This window comes from Bactrocera neohumeralis, chromosome 5 (genome assembly GCF_024586455.1).
Source record: "Bactrocera neohumeralis isolate Rockhampton chromosome 5, APGP_CSIRO_Bneo_wtdbg2-racon-allhic-juicebox.fasta_v2, whole genome shotgun sequence".
Lineage (NCBI taxonomy): Eukaryota > Metazoa > Arthropoda > Insecta > Diptera > Tephritidae > Bactrocera > Bactrocera neohumeralis.
This window is the reverse complement of record NC_065922.1, coordinates 13023185-13041650: the sequence shown is the minus strand read 5'-3', so window position 1 is coordinate 13041650 and position 18466 is coordinate 13023185. Positions and strand designations below refer to the sequence as shown.

Here is an 18466-nt window from a genome sequence, read left to right as displayed (position 1 = left end):
CCTAAAAAATTACTTAGTTCCCTACTGAATAGAAGTAGAACCTTTTTGATCTGTTCACCATGAACACCTTTCCGCAGTACCTTTGTGGTATACTCTGTGTTGCTAGAGTTCCGAAACTTGATTTTTTTTTCTCTGAGGCTCATTGCTTCAAGCAATCCTTAAAAGAGCTCAATAATACAGGTCAGATTAGGAAAATTGTGTTCTTGTTTGCCCCCGAGCAGGCGAATTGTTGTACCGGGTATCTAATCCACGTTAGGTTGGTATGGAATAGAAAGTTGTCATCGAAGTTGGCCCATGAAACGTGCTGTTTCGACGGGATCGAACCATAGGGAGTGGGGTGTCAGATGAGTAGGGTTAGCAGGAGGTGGTTAAGTCATGCGTTGCACGCTGTATTTATGTACATATGTTCGATATCTCAAGGTCAATTCTGGAGTCCAACTGGATCGATTCTAGTGGCCAACTGGTCCGTCTTATCGTTTACGAATACAATTAATTACTATTTAATTGTCCACTAGAAAGTTTATCGACTTGTTGGTTAGAGCAGAGACCTATCTTCTGTTATTTTAGCGGAATCATGCATTAAAATAAATAATATTCTTAAATTTATTCAGTCAAGAATATACTATATTTCCATTATATATGTAATTTCCTTTCTCAGCATTTCGATATTTCGTTATCGATAAATTATCGTTCAGAAATTGCCAATTTGTCATAACTAACACAAAATCATAGTCCCAGCTCTAATCAGCTGAATGTACAAAAACAAAATGAATTCAAAACAATAACAAAAATAAAATATAAAACAGACAAAGTTTCTCCGTTGTCGATTACAACTTGTGTATTCCATCCAGTTTACTGATTAGCTGAAGTGCAATAAAACCATTGGAATATTAAGTGGAGAACCACAGAAAACGAGATAAAAGTTATACGGGAATAAAATCCAGTTGCGGTTTGAAGTTCTAACTACGCAGACGTAAGTGATAGCAGAAAAACTTACATATAAATAATAGCACTACAATTTACGGCTAGTTTTTTTTACAGTACTAAACAAAGCAAAGTCACAACAAAATGGCCTCCTTTCGTTTGGGTCCACTGACGCACTCTGTGCCAATGTCACTATTCCGCAAAAACCGAGAGAAATTGTGCGCTGCACTGAAGCAACATAGTTCTATTAAACCAAAAGCTCATGTTTTACTGGCTGGCGGCGACGATGTTAGCTTCAACGATACGGATGTGAGTTATCCTTTCCGTCAGGAGTCCTATTTCCAGTATTTGTTTGGCGTCAAGGAGCCTGGTTGCTATGGTGTACTGAATATTCATACTGGCATATCCAATTTATTTGTGCCGCGTTTACCAGAAGAGTATGCCACTTGGATGGGAAAATTGTATACATGTGAGGAATTCAAACGAATGTATGAGGTAGATGAGGTGCGTTATGTGGACGAATTAAATTCATTCTTCGCGAGCGCACAACCTTCCGTCATACTGACATTGAGTGGGCTCAACACGGACAGTGGCATAGTATCCAAACCAGCACGTTTTGAAGGGATCGAAAAATATATTGTCGATTGTGAAATCTTGCACCCAGTGATAGCTGAATGTCGCGTCATCAAGTCACCCGAAGAGATTGAGGTTTTGCGTTATGTCGCAAAAGTGTCTTCGGATGCGCACATACGTGTCATGCAATTTATGCGTCCAGGACGTTCAGAGTATGAAGGTGAGGCTGTATTTTTGCATCACGCCTACGCTGTTGGTGGCTGTCGGCACGCCTCGTACACTTGCATTTGTGGTAGTGGTGTGAATTCAGCGGTGCTGCACTACGGTCACGCGGGTGCACCAAATGACGGGCCAGTACGTGATGGTGACATGTGCCTATTCGACATGGGCGCAAATTATTGCGGTTATGCAGCTGATATAACCTGCAGCTTCCCAGCAAATGGCAAATTCACCGAAGATCAAAAGTTTATATATAATGCCGTCTTGGCTGGGCGAAACGCTGTGCTGACGGAAGCACGCGAAGGCGTCTCTTGGGTGGATATGCACAAGTTGGCGTGTCGTGTTATGCTAAGAAAGTTGAAAGAAGGTGGCATGCTTAAAGGTGAAGTAGAGGATATGCTTGACGCTGGTTTGGCGGGCATTTTCCAACCGCATGGTCTGGGTCATTTACTCGGTTTGGATGTGCACGATGTTGGTGGCTACCTAACAGGGCACCCAGAACGCCCAGCTGAACCATGGCTGTGTAAATTGCGTTTCGCACGCACTTTGAAAGCGGGCATGTACGTAACCGTCGAACCGGGTTGCTACTTCATTGAATATCTAATGGATCGTGCACTTGCCGATCCCAATCTGAACAGGTTCATCGTGAAAGAAGTGTATGAACGTTTCCGCAAATTCGGCGGTGTCCGCATAGAAGACGATGTCCTGATTAAAGATGTCGGTTGTGAGAATTTCGCCAAAGTACCACGCACCGTGGAGGAAATCGAGCAGACCATGGCTAATCGCAAGGAATAAGCAAGCTGTTGCCTGGCAAGCAATTATCTAGCACGTTATATATCGATTGTTTCGTGTAGATTAGATTGTTGTGAATGATTTACACTTGTATACCTTAAATGAAAAAAAAAACAAATGCTTTAACATATATGTTTGTATATATTCCCTATTGGAAATTTACGATGTCTACATTATATATTTTTGTTATTGAGCTCTGCTATTGTATATTGAATAAAGAAAAGTCTAACTTTTTTAATAATTGTTTACTTTTGTTTTACTTTGGAACCAGAGTTGCAGTTTGGTTAAAGTTTAGTTAAATTCATAAAAAAAATAACAGAATAAAAATTAGAATTAATAATTTTTGTAATCCCGAGAATCTTAGTTAAAAATATTTTTTAAATTTTTGATTGAAAAATAAAAAAATGTAATCTTAAACCCATATTGAAAATTTTTTAATGCACGAAATTTCTTTTTCTAGTCTGTTTAGTCTTCATTGGAGGCGTTTTTTTCGTGGCGGGTCCCAAACCCAGCGCAAAACCCTGTGGAGGGATGGTTTGCCTTCTGCTGTTGTTGTTCTAACGGAATATCTAATCCCCGTTAGGCTGGTAAGGGTCACTTGTGTTGTCGTCGACGTCATCTAACGGAAGGCCCAGGAAACGTGCTGTTTCGACGGGGTCGGACCAGAGGGTGTTCTTTGGCTATCCAGAGTATACTTGATCTAAGGCCAGAAGTCGGAAGCTTCTTGAGCCATATGTAAAAGAATCGTTTCTGGCCATTTCCAAGTGATTGGCAATCAGAGAACTTTCCTCGCTTGCGTGAACTTCTACATATGACTTCATCCTTCTTTAGTAAAATAATAGGTCGTAATATATTTTTGTGTGAATTTCGAAAATTTCCATACTTTTTCCTAATAGAAAAAGTCAGCAGTATCTTTTCAGCTATTACAATGTTCATAAAATCTCACAGATTGTAGACTTGACGTGCTTGTCTACTCCAACGAATTTATAGCGCTATAAAGGTCATAAAAAATTAACTGTCAATATAAAGACAACAATAAATCGAGGAAATAAGTATTCATTGAAATGAATTTATCACATGTTTAATGGAAATTGTGCACACGAACGAAAGAGTGCAAATTATTGGAAGGAACTATTTTTCGAAAAACTACTTAAGATAATAATTTGCTTGAAATTCCGAAAAATCCCGATCTCCCGAAAAATAGGTCTAGATGTTGATTCTAAACTGTGAAAATAGGGTTTCGAGAAAAACACATTTAAGGTTATGTCCAAATACGTACATATGTCCGAAAATATTTTTGAGATCGACTTCAGATTTTCGGAGAATATTGCCATATATCCAAAATATCACTCAAGATCATAGATCAATATCGTTATATGGATTTGTGCTATCAGTACATCCAATACCGCGGCAGAAAAGCCATTTGGATTGAAGTCGTATTCCCAACCGTTCCCATAACATCCCGGCTACACGAAATGTTCGATAAAAAATCCAAGTCCGATTTTTAACACACCTTCGTAATTCACTTTATTTCAATCATTAAATACAGATTATTAAATTGGTCTAGTGAACACAGAGAACACACCCTCCAAGGACATAACAAACGTAACACGAGTCAATAAGCACACACACATGTTTGCTTGTCTGCGAACTTGCAACAATTACAAGCCTATACGCGCGGGCGTGCGTCTGGGCGTGGCGCCACCAGGTGTTATGATCTCCTGTTTCGGCGTCATTTGCTCCTCACGTTGGGCCGCTTGCAATTTGCGTTCTTCCATCTGCTCTTGCGCCAACTGCATCTGCGTCTCCATTTCCTTTAGATGTTCGGCCGCCTGCTTCTTCTTCTCACGCCCGCTGCGACCGGTCTCCTTAACAGAGAAGAACATGGGACCCAATTCGGCCAACCAATAACCGTCGACAGCGGTGGCGCATTGCATATACTCTTTGGCGGTCATCACGAGCTCATGATAGACCACATAATCGGGTGTGGTGCCGAGTCCATAGAGCGCAGAGGTGGGATGAAGATGGCACGGCATGCCGGTACGCAAGTTCACATACTCGCCGATGCCTTTGAGACGCGCTGCTTGATAGAAATACGCCGAGCAAATGCATTTGCGTACAATGTCCCAATCGGTGCCGCAGGATTTCACATTGAGTTTCTGCTGTATCATAATGTCCTTGAGCTGTTGGCGAACTTCACGCACTTTACGCATGGCCTTGACGTGTATGAAGTGCTCATTGCACCAGCTAGAATTGTAACTGTGTGAGAGTGGAAAAGAAATTGAAGTATGTTAGTAAATGAATAGAAGAAAGTAGATCCAAATACTTACTTATTCTGCTTCCACTGTAGGTACACATTGAGGTAGGTGAGATGGTCCGATTCTGGTACTTGGAACTTCTCTCGGACTCCATCAGCTTCTTCCTCGCGTCCCTTGGGGCGGTAGAAAATGGAGGGCACAGAAAGCATGGATACTGCAAAAGGGGGAAATACAAGTATTATATGAAAATGTCTTAGCTGACTACCTAGCACATGCTTACCTATGATGAGCACCTCAGCGCTGCACTCCATTTTACAGGAGACGATCAGCATTTGGCACTGCGGCGGATCGAGCGGAAATTCGGCCATCTGCCGGCCGAGCGGTGTCAATGCGCCAGTGTGGTCCAAAGCGCCAAGTATCCACAGCTGATACAGCGAATTGAGGATATTATCTTGTGGTGGTGGATCCATGAAATGGAACTGCAGCAGGTCCACAACGCCCAACGATTTCAGCAACAACACCGTGTTCGCCAAATTGGTACGTTGTATCTCGGGCACAGTCAGCGGCAGTAGATCTTCCTTGTATTGGCGCTGCGTGTAGAGGCGGAACGCCTGTCCGGGACCTGTACGACCGGCACGACCCGAACGTTGATTGGCATTCGCTTGCGAAATGGGATAAATCTGCAGTGCGTCCATACCGATACGCGGATTGTAAACTTTTAGTTTACAATAACCCGAATCGATGACATAGATAATACCGTCAACAGTCAATGAGGTCTCCGCGATATTTGTGGCGACCACACATTTGCGTAAGCCTTCAGGTGATTTTTGAAATATTTTCGCTTGAAGATCGGAGGGTAATTGCGAGTAGATCGGTAGTATGGATAGTTCGGGTGCGTTGTCGATTTCTGCCAAACGTTCGGCCAACACTTCACAAGTGACTTCGATATCCTCTTGACCGGGCATGAATAATAGCATATCACCCTCGTTGGGCGTAAGATGGACTTGTAGTGCTTGTTTGACCGCCGATTCCACATAGTCCTCACAAGTATTTTTACTGAACATCACGTCGACGGGGAATGTACGTCCGGGTATGGTAAAGTTCGGTACATTACCAAAGAATGTGGCGAATTTCGTGGAATCCATCGTGGCGGAAGTGACGATCAGCTTGAGATCATGGCGACGGGCAACGATCTGGAAAGAGAGAGAAGGAGAGACATAGAAAAACATAAGAAGTTAGAATGACATTATCATTATAGAATTATATGAGTATCAAAGATTTGGAGCTATAGATATATACATACATACATAGGAATAAAGTACGAAAATCTACACAAAAATTCTCGAAATTTTCTGTGGGATTTTTTTCCCAAATGCTTTTTAATAACAGAACTTTTAGTTTTCAGGGATGTTAATGGTGTTTAATGGGGATGTCTGCGCCATAGAGGCCTGGATTATCTACAAACCATTTAAGCCGTTAAAGCCGTTACACTCTCATTTAGCCATTATGGATGTAAAATAGATAAAAAATAGAATAGGAAACATCCTTTCCATAGATGTATTAAAGAACTGATGAGCTCATCAGATCTTATCATATTTTGAATCTAAGCAGTACTACCTCAATATAACCCTAAACAGGAATTCAATTAAGCAAACTGGTCTAAAAACCATTACTGTATTTTGGAAAATATAAGATTTGTTTACAGTCTCGGATGAGATACCCTCCTTTTGATGGCGACCACTGCAAACGGCCATATAAAGAAGCGAAAATTGAATGTGGGATTCGTGGTGGAAGAGAGACTCCGTCGCCGTTAACTGGCACTCACATGGTGGATGAACGTCTAGCCACAATCTGCATCAAACCGAAGTTTATCAACATATCGCTGATTTGCGCCCACGCCCCGACGGAAAAGAAGGACGATGTGGCTAAAGATTAGCTGAATCCGACACGATGTCAAAATCGTGCTTGGCGACTTTAACGCCTGGGCGGGCAAAGTAGGTATCTTTGACACAACATTCGGTATATTCAACATCCATGATGGAACCTCCCTAAATGGATTGAGGCTGATCGACTTCGCCGGGGCCCGAAATTTGGTTATCTGTAGTACTAGATTCCAGCATAAGACAATTCATCAAGCTACCTGGCTGTCTCGGGATCGAAGAACCCCCAGCCAGATCGATCATTTTGTGATAGACGAAGACATGTCTCCAGTGTTTTAAATGTGCGTACGCTTCGAGGTTCTAACATCGACTCGGACCACTATTTTGTTGCAGCCAAGATACGCACCCGCCTCTGTGCAGCAAAAAACGCACGTCAACAAACACAAGAAAGGTTCGACGTCGAGAAGCTGCAATTACAACAGACAGCCGAGCGATTTCTACTCTACTTGCAGTCTCTGAGAGCAAAGCATGCCCGACGATTGTAATTCAAGTGTGCTCTGTCCAATCCACAAAAAAAGGCCCACAATCTGCGTCAACTACCGTGGGATAAGCCTTCTTAACATCGCATATAAGATCCTATCGAGCGTATTGTGTGAAAGATTAAAGCCTACCGTCAACAAACTTTTTGGACTTGGGCTTGGACCTTATCGGTGTGGCTTTAAGCCCGAAAAAGCCCCGCAAAACTAATGCGGCTGTGTAAACTGACGTTGAGCAATACCTAAAGCTCCGCCAGAATCGGGCAAGACATCTGTTCGATACCAAACGAGGTTTCAGACAAGGCGACTACTTATCGTGCAACTTCTTCAATCTACGGTTGGAGAAAATAATTCGAGCAGCAGAGCTTAATTGAGCAGGTACAATCTTCTATACGAGTGTACAGCTGCTGGCGTACCTCGATGATATTGATATCATTGGCTTCAACATCCGCGCCGTTAATTCTGCTTTCTTATCGCCTGCAATCCTTAAAGGTTTAGCTAAATCGACAACAAATTCATTTTTCAGCAAACAAAAGGGGTTTCATGCTTTTAGTGGCCAGTTGAATAAGCTTCAGCTCTTGATGAACTTCATTAGATACACATTTATATACATACATACATAGATTTGTATGTATGGCTATCTGTATATGTGTATGTCTAGACTGCAATGTCAAATTTGGTGTACCAAAATCTAGTTGATTTCGCGCGACAAACGAAATATTGAACTACCAACAGCTGTATGCTGCAATGTCAGCATCTTAGCATAGTGTGTATTAGGTCAAGGCAACACGTGGATTATGTATTTACTATAACTGTATGGCTATATATGTAAGTATGTATGTATATGTGACTATGTGCAGATTACACTGCAACTTTAATTCGTAATATACACACGCACACACAAGTAAATGTACATGTGTAATCAAATAACGCGACACAGGAATGTACAGTCTCCGGCAGAGTCCTTAGCTTTGTGGTGAAAATTAAACGAAAATAAAGTTAATAAAACACACACAAAAACAAAGGAGCACCAAGCTGACGAATAACAAAGCTTTCGTGCTGGAGCTACATATGCATGTACATACATACATGCGCGAGTATTTGTGTATAAAATCCTTGCTCTTCGCCATACACGAAGCATATTTGCATGAACACGACACGGGTCAAACGAACTTCGCTCGGCAAGTAAGAGAAAATTCAAAAAAAAAAGTTGTTGGATTAAAAAAAAGCAATGCATGCCGAATTCACCACACCAAAGGGGTGTGTACGCTAGTTGTATGTGCATAGATGCGTCGGTATGTTTAAAGTAAAATAAGAAGAAGAAAAAGTGGTGGCAGTGCGCGCTCCAGGGGCACATGCGAGAAGGCACGTAGGCATGGACTTGGGCTGTGGGTAAATACCAATAAGAAATCACCAACAACACAAAAGTACTCAGCTAGATTTGTAAGTACTAAGGTGTATACATGTATGTGTGTATGTATTTCTCACAAATTTGTTCTTATTTGCCGTAATAAACGCACACGCACACATTTCAAGCTCATTGTGTATACTTATTTGAATGACAATGCCGAGTCTTTTGTTGTGACCTCTTCGGCAATCATTGATAGTAATGCCAAAAGCAACAACAAAAATGCAGTAATAACAAAAGAAAGCAAGCAAGCAGTGGTTATTGTTTAGATCTTGTATGTACGAATGTATGTGTGTGTGTATTTGGAAGGTGTGTTATTGAGGCAACACACGCATACATATGTACATTAGGGTGATTCAAAAAAAAATTTTTTTTTCAATTGGTACTCGCAAAAATAGGTTCCTAGACACCTCTAAGAAAGCCTCTCCAAATATGAGTTTTTAATTGTAACGGGAAGGTCCTCCGCCTAACGGTTTTCTATTTTTTTCTTATTATCAGATAGAAAAATTTATATCTCGCTTCCAACTACTTGAAAAAATATTTTGTTAATTAGGTTTTGTAGGAAATTGAATGCTCTAAAATATGGTCTCTTATGATTTTTTCGTAAACCCAACCGTTTAAAAGATATTAACGGTTGAAATTTGACTATTTTTGGGAAAATTTTTCATTTCTTATGAATTTTATAACTCAATGAAAAAAAATTATTATGAATGATGAAACTTATAGGCTTTCTTAAGAGGTGTCTAGGAACCTATTTTTCAGAGTACCAAACGAAAAAAAAAAATTTTTTTTTTGATCCACCTTAATATGCATTGATGTTTGACGATGAATATCTCGTAAACGCTTAACTTAATCGAAAAATCATAGTAGACCATTTTTATAGAGCAGTAAATTTCCTACAAAACTATGAGTTTCTTCATTCATAAGAATGGCAGGAAGCAGCCGGGCCTTTTCAGTGGAATTCGCTTACGCGAATCGCATGCAAATTGTTTGTGGTGTAAACACTGTTGATGGAAAAGCAATGTTCCGAAATGGAGGCTTGTACTCGGAAGCTGTATTGCAAATATGTGCAAACACACACATACATATAAATATACATACATACATATGTAGATGTACTATGTATGTACATACTTATGTATGTATAAACAATCTTCAATATAGACGCGAAAATATTTATTGCAGATAAAAATACTTGCCCTCAACGATTTATATTGAGCAAATTTGTGCAAAAATGCGACAGTTTGTATGCTTTCGATACAGTTTTTCCGCGCGCTATGACAATACAAAGAAGAGGAAATGCGCTAAAATATGGCAGACGAGCAGTCAAAACAAAAACAAACATGCATACATACAGTGGCTCCCAGCCAAAGTCGGACACCGTAGAAAAATTTGTTGCTTCCTAAAAATATTTAAACCAAAGCAGTTAGGAAAAAAGGTAAAATATTTTTTCAATTACTTATTTATTTCAGTTCCAAAATATATAAACAAAACATATAAATTAATTCAGTATTATAGAATATTCTACTAAAACATCAAATAAGAGCAAATTCAATGCACAAGCCAAACTCGGACAGTGGCAACTATCCTCTAAATAAATGCAACTCTGTCAAAGAATTGCAACCAACTTCAAGTAGAGTGTTTGGCTGACTAACGGGAATTCCCTGATAGTTTTTTTAATATATATATAGTTGGAATTACGATTTGTGATTTGAAAATGTCTAGGCAAAGAGGCCAAACCAGTATTGAATTCAGAAAGTTGGTTATTAAGCATTCCAACGATGGAAAATCCGTGCGTGAAATTGCGGAAATTGTTGACAGAAGTCGTTCTACTGTCCACGATATAATTAAGCGCTTCAAAACCAACAAACAAGTGGAAAACAAGCTTAAAGCTGCACACAACAAGATTTTTACAGATGCAGATAAGCGATACCTGTTGCGAAAGGTTAAAGATAATCCTTTCCTTAGCGCACCAAAGTTAGCTGTTATAGCTGAAAATGAGTTGGGGAAGAAATCTAGTGCATCTACTATTAGAAATCTACTTCATGAAGCTGATCTAAATGGTAGAAAGGCCCGACAAAAGCCGTTGATCAGCAAACGAAATCAGACCATCCGATTAAAATTTGCAAAAGAACATGAAAATAAGGATTTTTCGTCCTGGAAAAATGTTATGTTTACTGACGAAAGTAAATTTAATATTTTTGGCTCCGATGGAAAACCATATGTTTGGCGGAAACCAAATGAGGAGCTGCAACTGCGCAATCTGAGACCAACTGTTAAACATGGTGGCGGATCGGTAATGGTTTGGGGTTCATTTTCGGCTTCTGGACCAGGGTCTTTGCATTTTATTGAAGGAATAATGAATCAGAATGACTATCTTAACATTTTAAGAGAAAATTTACCAAAAAGTCTTGAAAAATTGGATCTCAGTGATAATTGGTATTTCTATCAAGACAATGATCCAAAGCACAAGGCCTACAAAGTGCGTTCTTGGTTACTTTATAATTGCCCCCATGTTCTGGAAACGCCACCCCAAAGTCCAGATATTAATCCGATCGAAAATTTATGGGACTATCTTAACACAAAAATTCGACAGCATTCCGTATCAAGCAAAAACGATTTGAAATCTATCTTATTACAAGAATGGGAAAAAATCGAACCTAGTTTTTGCGAAAAATTAGTTAAATCAATGCCTAACCGGCTCAAAATGGTTATTAAAAATAAAGGTCTTCATACAAAATATTAGTTTTTAAAATATATATCGAAATTTCAAAAAACTTGTTGACTGTCCGAGTTTGGCTTGTGCATTGAATTTGCTCTTATTTAATGTTTTAGTAGAATATTTTATAATACTGAATTAATTTATATGTTTTGCTTTTATATTTTGGAACTGAAATAAATAAGTAATTGAAAAAATATTTTACCTTTTTTTCGAACTGCTTTGGTTCAAATATTTTTAGGAAAGAACATTTTTCTCTACGGTGTCCGACTTTGGCTTGGAGCCACTGTATATATTTACGTAGCTAGTCGGTAAATGGCGCCAATGGCGAAAAGAACATAAACAAAATTTTCAATGTCTCAACACAATAAAAAAAAATGTTTATGTGTATAATTCACGAAAATTACGTCGGCAAATGAGCTTATACCATACACATATGTATATACATAAATACATTTATCTCCATACATACATATGTATGTATGTATATCATGAGGCCACTTGTAAAATTTTATTTTGCAAATAAGCGAAAGATTTGCAATGAAACGTACGAAATTAAAAAGTATAAAAAAATATATATGTACATATCTACATACATATGTATGTATATGTATGTATGTATGTACATATGTGCATATATAGATACATACAATAAGCATACATATCTATACACAAATATTCATATGTATGTACGTACATGTAATGAAAAAAAACACATTAGACAAAAATAAGACAAGCTATCACGAGTTGCTTTTAAATACATACAATATTTTATAACACAGATACATACTTAGTCTATATGCACATACACATATATTCATAACTAAAAACACACCTACATATGTGCGTACATACATACACGCACACATATGTATGTACTTATGCTTATATCGTGGATATGTGTATATATTCATATGATATACTGAAAATGGGAAATTAGCAATTTTAATTTTACTATATTTTTTGCTAATAAGCATGAATGGGTACAGTGTGTCAGTATGTCAAAAATATGAATAAAACAAGAAAAAACGTTAACTTCGGTTGCACCGAAGCTAAATACCCTTCACAGGTACATTTCTGTTAGTAACTATGTGTTCAGTTTGTATGGAAGCTATATGCTATAGTTAACCGATCTGAACAATTTCTTCGGAAATTACATTGTTGCCTTAAAAAATAATCTATACCAAATTTCGTGAATATATCTTGTCAAATGTGAAAGTTGTCCATACAAGCATTTGATTGCGATCGTTCAGTTTGTATGGCAGCTATATGTTATAGTGGTCCGATATCGGCCGTTCCGACAAATGAGCAGCTTCTTGAAGAGAAAATGACGTTTGCAAAATTTCAAAACGATATCTTAAAAACTGAGAGACTAGTTCGTATATATACAGACAGACGGACAGACAGACGGACATGGCTAAATCGACTCAGCTCGACATACTGATCATTTATATATATACTTTATAGGGTCTCCGACGATTGCTTCTGGGTGTTACAAACTTCGTGACAAACTTAATATACCCTGTTCAGGGTATAATAAAGAAAGCAAAAAAAGACATTAAGTTCGTTTGCACGGACTCTATAATACCCTTCACAAAAATATTCCATAGAAGAATTTGATTTTGATCGTTCAGTTTGTATGACAGCTATATGTTATAGTGGTCCGATCTGAACAATTCCTTCAGAGTTTGCAACGTTGCTCTAATCAATAAACCATGCAAAATTTCATGAAGATATCTCGTCAAATAAAAAAGTTTTCGATACAAGGTCTGGTTTTTGCTCATTCAGTTTGTATGACAGCTATATGCTATAGTGATTCGATCTGAACGCTTTTTCGGGAAAATATACTTATGTCTCAGAAAATTAACTATAGAAAGTTTTGTGAAGATCGCTCGTCAAATAAAAAAGTTTTCCATACAAGCACTTGTCTTTGATCGATTATGTATGACAGCTAAGTGCTATAGGGAGCCAATATTTGTAGTTCCGACAAATGAGCATATTTTTGAGTAGAAGAAATATAGTCTCTAAATAGTCCATACAGTATGTATTCAGCAAAAATTTGAACTTTTTTTTTTTAAATATTTTATTTACCCGTTAATACATACAAATTCTGTTTCAACATATTTCCAAATCTCAAAGCGCTTTTGATAAAAATATGTACATTTTATATTTTTTTCTCTATCAACCTCGAGATTTTTCTTTAGTCTTTAACTCTCTTAGAGTTTGTCTTCGAAATGGTAGCGAATCTCTGTCCTTTCATGATTATTTTCACTTTTGCAAACAATAAAAGGCATATGAAGATAAATCATATGGAAAGGATGGTGTGTTTTTAGTCTTGTAAATAATAAGAAGATAGGGTCTTGCATTGTTCTTTCACACTTCAGCACGATCTTTTCGTCTTTGGGTGTAACTTTAAGGTATCTTTTATAATATGTTGACTTAATAACTTATCTGCTTAGATCTTACACCGAGCCACTACATTCGAAAAAAATAGTCTTAACATTAGAGGCAACCTGACAAGCTTTTTGCAAACGTGACTCCTCTGATTTTAATCAATGAAGCAATTAGACTTCAGTTTCGACGTCATGAGCATCCATTCCACCACAATCGAATTCACGAAACCGCAATGGACTCAGATTTTTGTCCGACCAAGAAATGTCAACAAATTATTTTTATAATATTAACTGCCGCTACAACTACTAGAACAACAATAATGTCATGAACGTGAACTTTGCTCGTGGGATATTTTGTGAGTTCGAAATTAAGAACTTTGGAAATAAACATCACATCTACCAATAAGGATGACGTGTTTTTGACAGCCAGACGGCCATATGGTATTAGTTTATGGATATGAGTCAAATTATGCCAGTTTGTTCAGAAAACCTTGCAATTTCATCATGTCACGTTTCACTTTGGAACAACGCTTGGAAATTGTCAAAAATTGCTACGCAAATTCACGTTTCCGACAAATTCACAAATTTACATTCATCGAAAAATCATCTACTCAGATGAGGCCCTTTTCTGGCTTAATGGCTACGTCAACAAACAAAATTGTCGCTATTTGATTGAGTCATATCCTCGTATGGTTCAGGAAACGCAATTGCATACCTGAAAATGAACGTTTGGTGCGGATTATGGTATGGCGGCATCACCGCGCTTTATTTCTTTCGAAATTATATCTATGACCGTTCTTGTTGCTAGACTCTATACATACCACATTCGTGCAAGATCTGAAAAAAAATTGTCATCAATGGTATCTATTACGATTATAGCTATGCCATCTTGAATATTTTTTTCGATTCCGATAATATCTACATACTTTCCTCCATTGAAGGAAAAGTTCTATAATTTTTTATGGAAATCTAAAACTTTTCCTTCTATAATGTTTTGTGGACCTTTTCGTCCACAAATATTTTGCGAATTTCATGACCATTGAGCAAAATCAATGTCAGGTGGTTAATACAAAAATAAATGTATTCCAAATTAATAGACACCATTAAATTAATAAGCATTATACATATGTAAGTACATAAGTATTAATACACAATAAATTACACATAAGAAGGAAAATAAAAAAAAATAATAAAATAAATTATAGACAAATTTATTTCAGCTAATTTTCACGCCTTTTTATAAAATTATTTTGAGGCAGCAAGAAAAATAAAGAAATTCGTTTAAAACATAAGAAGAAACATTAACGTCGACTGCACCGAAGCTAATATACCCTTCACAGGTGCATTTCTTTTAGTAACTTTGTGTTCAGTTTGCATAGAAGCTATATGCTATAGTAATCCGATCTGAACAATTTTTTTGGAGATTATATTATTATATGTATTACCTTAAGCAACCCTTCAAATGCAAAAGATTTCCATACAAAAACTTGATTCCGATCGTTCAGTTTGTATGACAGCTATATGTTACAGTGGTCCGATATCGGCAGTTCCGACAAATGAGCAGCTTCTTGAAAAGAAAATGACGTTCGCAAAGTTTCAAAACGATATCTTAAAAACTGAGGAACTAGTTCGTATATATACAGACAGACAGATAGATGGGCATGGCCAAATCAACTCAGCTCGACATACTGATCATTTATATATATACATACATATATACTTTATAGGGTGTCCGACGCTTCCTTCTGGGTGTTACAAACTTCGTGGCAAACTTAATATACCCTGTTCAGGGTATAAATATATCAAACAAATACACACACTCATATTCGTACATACATACATATTTATGTATATATACATATATTTATAGTCACTAATAAACAAATGCATAAAAACAACAACAACAAATCACTGTGATTCTTTTATGAGCTGACGTCTTTTATCTGACTATTAAATAAAAAGCGTTCTGCGCGTGAAAAAAAAAAATTAAAAAATGCAGGAAATTAGAAAAAAATGAAATTGGCACATTTCCAACAATCCGCTCATGCGACCTTCCCAAACATTTTTGCACTGCGATGCCCGCCTGCGGGACCTCTCAGCGTCCCCACGTCAATGCGTAGTTCCACGCGCTCGCTTTCGAGTTTTATAATTAGTGTCTAGTTGTCTAACGTTTTCTATATTTTTTAAACTCGTGACTTGATTCATAAACATAAATATGTATAAAAAGAAAATATTTATTAAATATATAAATATTTATTAAAAAAGTATTATTGGCAATATTATTAATATTCCTTTGCTAAATTTAGAAACTGGAGAATGGAGCACCAAGCTTTCAATATTTATTTACGGCAATTACTCATCGGAGCAACCGCGTGTCTACAACAAAGTGCTTTAAGTAGGTAGGTAGCATATAAATATATACAAATGTATATACATATACACACATACATATGTATGTACATATGTATATGTATGTCTGTATATTTGTAAAATACGTTAAATTTGCGCATTTGTTAATTGAAGAAAGAGTGGCGGCACACATTAAGACACACTAATTGTTGTGAAAACACACTTGGCAGCACGTGAGGATGCCGGCTTTTGGAACAGGTTTCCATATTCACAACAAATATTACTATTAATACACTGTCAATACTGTAAAAACAGCCAATAAGCAAAGTCAACACATTTAAAGCAAATGCTTATTCTTAAAAAAAATAAACGTAAACAAGCAAACAATTTCAAAAATATCGTTATAGACAGTGCAGTCTCTTTGTAGGCAGTGATGGGAATGATTTATGGATATAAAATGTTAAAACGACTATTGATAGAACGTAATAATACTTACAATAATATTATTCATATATACATATGTATGTATGTATATATGTACATATTCTACATAAACGATAGATATTATACATATGTATGTACATACATATGTACTATACTATATATGTATGTATACAAATCTTCTTGAATGTCTCAGAAAATAAAATTATTTTTTCAGTAAGGACGCTACAAAAGTAGACCGATAGGCCCACCCGCTCTTTTGACATTTCGCTTTAGTAACTCCCATCATGGAAAGATATACGATCCGAACACGAGTCGAAATTATTGAAAATTACTACCGAAATTCGGAGTCATGGCCTCAACTTTAAGAGCGCTACATCCAATTTATGGTCGTCATAATCGTCCCGTCAGATTAACAATTGAGCGTTTAGTGGAAAAATTTTAATCCGCAGGCACAGCACAAAATATTTCCGTGCCAGTGAGACAAATTAGTGCCCGTAGTGTCGAGAAAATTGCTGCCGCTAACGCATCAACTGAGGAAAATCCAAATCAGTCTCTCACACGTCGTTCTCAAGCATCTGGGCATCTCTGTGACGTCGTCGGGGCGATTTTTGCGGAAAAATGTTGGCCTACATCGTAACAAGATCAAATTGACGCAAGAACTGAAGCCGATGGACCACCAGAAGCGTCGTATGTTCGTGAATTGGGCTGAGCAACAACTTGAAAATACTCCGGATTTACATCGAAAAGCCATTTTCAGCAATGAGACTCATTTCTGGCTGAATGGCTTTGTCAATAAGCAAAATATGCGTTATTGGTCAGGCAGCAATCCACACGAAGTCGCCATTGCATTCCGAAAATTTTACGGTTTAATCAAATTGCTGACTTTGCTGTTTGTGATAGTCAAGACCGGCACGTTACTGTAAATGGGAATCGCTACCGCTTAATGATAACCGAATATTTTTCGACCGAATTGGATAAAAAATGGACTTGGATAATATGTGGTTCCAACAAGACGGCGCCACAAGCCACACAGCGCATTTCACAATCGATTTATTAGAAACCATGTTTGGTGAACGTGTTATCTCACGAAATCGCCCAGACAATTGGCCGCATCGTTCGTGCGATTTGACGCCGTTAGACTATTTCCTGTGCGGCTACGTCAAGTCTATGGTCTATGCCGACAAGCCAGCAACGCTTGATGAACTTTGTACGAATATTGAATGTGAAATTGCAGCAGTTTCGGCCGAATCGATTAAAATTTTTCTTAGTTTGGTACAAGCTTTCATTGAATATTGTGAGGTCATCAAAAACTTGCCTCACCCGCGTCGTCCATTCACCTCTGACTATTACAACAACGTCAATAAAGTTAAAGTGCTTCAAAATCAATGTGTTGGCTGAGGAGGACTCAACTTCTCAGTATGGATCGACTCAACATATTTTAGTTACAGTTTTTGGTATGAAGCGTGTTAATGCTATACTCGTATCAATTGAATTTCTTACAAAACGACATCGGATAGTAAAAAGTTGAATTTCTAGGATTCACAAAAAACATCAAATAACAGAATATATGTAAAAATGTGTTATAGTTTTCATGCCAAAGATAAATTTAAACTTATGGTTGAGTTTTCAATATGAAATGCAAATGTGTACATACATACATACATATATGATGTATATTAGTATGTATCATTATGATTCATCAGCTTGCCCAATAATAATATATTAAAGTCAGCAATTTTTACTTTAAGCATCGAAGAAAATGTCAAAAAATAAAAGGTGTGATGGAAAGCATGGTATAAGGTGCATCGTATCAGCTGATAGCTTCTATACTTCCCCTTAACGACGATGGAAAGCAAGTGATGGGAGCAAGAGCTTACTAAGCTTGCATAAGAGAAGTTTTGCTGTGATTGGATTGGATTGGAAAAGAGATTGGAAATTAATTTAAAATATTTTAAATCAGAAGCTTAAACT

General features: G+C 37.4%; 2 protein-coding genes across 3 annotated transcripts in view; one reads left to right on the top strand and one right to left on the bottom strand.

Moving 5' to 3' along the window:
• The first annotated feature begins 767 nt into the window (after positions 1 to 767).
• LOC126758661 (xaa-Pro dipeptidase) lies at positions 768 to 2749 on the top strand. Its single transcript, XM_050473013.1, has 2 exons — positions 768 to 973; positions 1042 to 2749. The coding sequence occupies exon 2, from the start codon at positions 1069 to 1071 to the stop codon at positions 2509 to 2511; it is 1443 nt and encodes a 480-aa protein (XP_050328970.1). The 5' UTR covers positions 768 to 973; positions 1042 to 1068; the 3' UTR covers positions 2512 to 2749.
• Positions 2750 to 4009: 1260 nt separating this feature from the next.
• LOC126760314 (pre-mRNA-splicing factor ATP-dependent RNA helicase PRP16) overlaps positions 4010 to 18466 on the bottom strand; it is a 54682-nt gene continuing 40225 nt past the window's right edge. For both annotated transcript variants that reach the window (XM_050475872.1, XM_050475873.1), the window contains 3 exons: positions 5047 to 5959; positions 4839 to 4980; positions 4010 to 4767 (listed from right to left, as the gene is read on the bottom strand). In XM_050475872.1, coding sequence (XP_050331829.1) covers positions 4170 to 4767; positions 4839 to 4980; positions 5047 to 5959 — 1653 coding nt within the window. In that variant the 3' untranslated portion in view covers positions 4010 to 4169. The remainder of the gene's footprint in view (positions 4768 to 4838; positions 4981 to 5046; positions 5960 to 18466) is intronic.

Bases quoted from the DNA above. Each gene is read 5' to 3' on its own strand.
- LOC126758661 (XM_050473013.1), top strand. From the start codon at position 1,069: ATGGCCTCCTTTCGTTTGGGTCCACTGACGCACTCTGTGCCAATGTCA.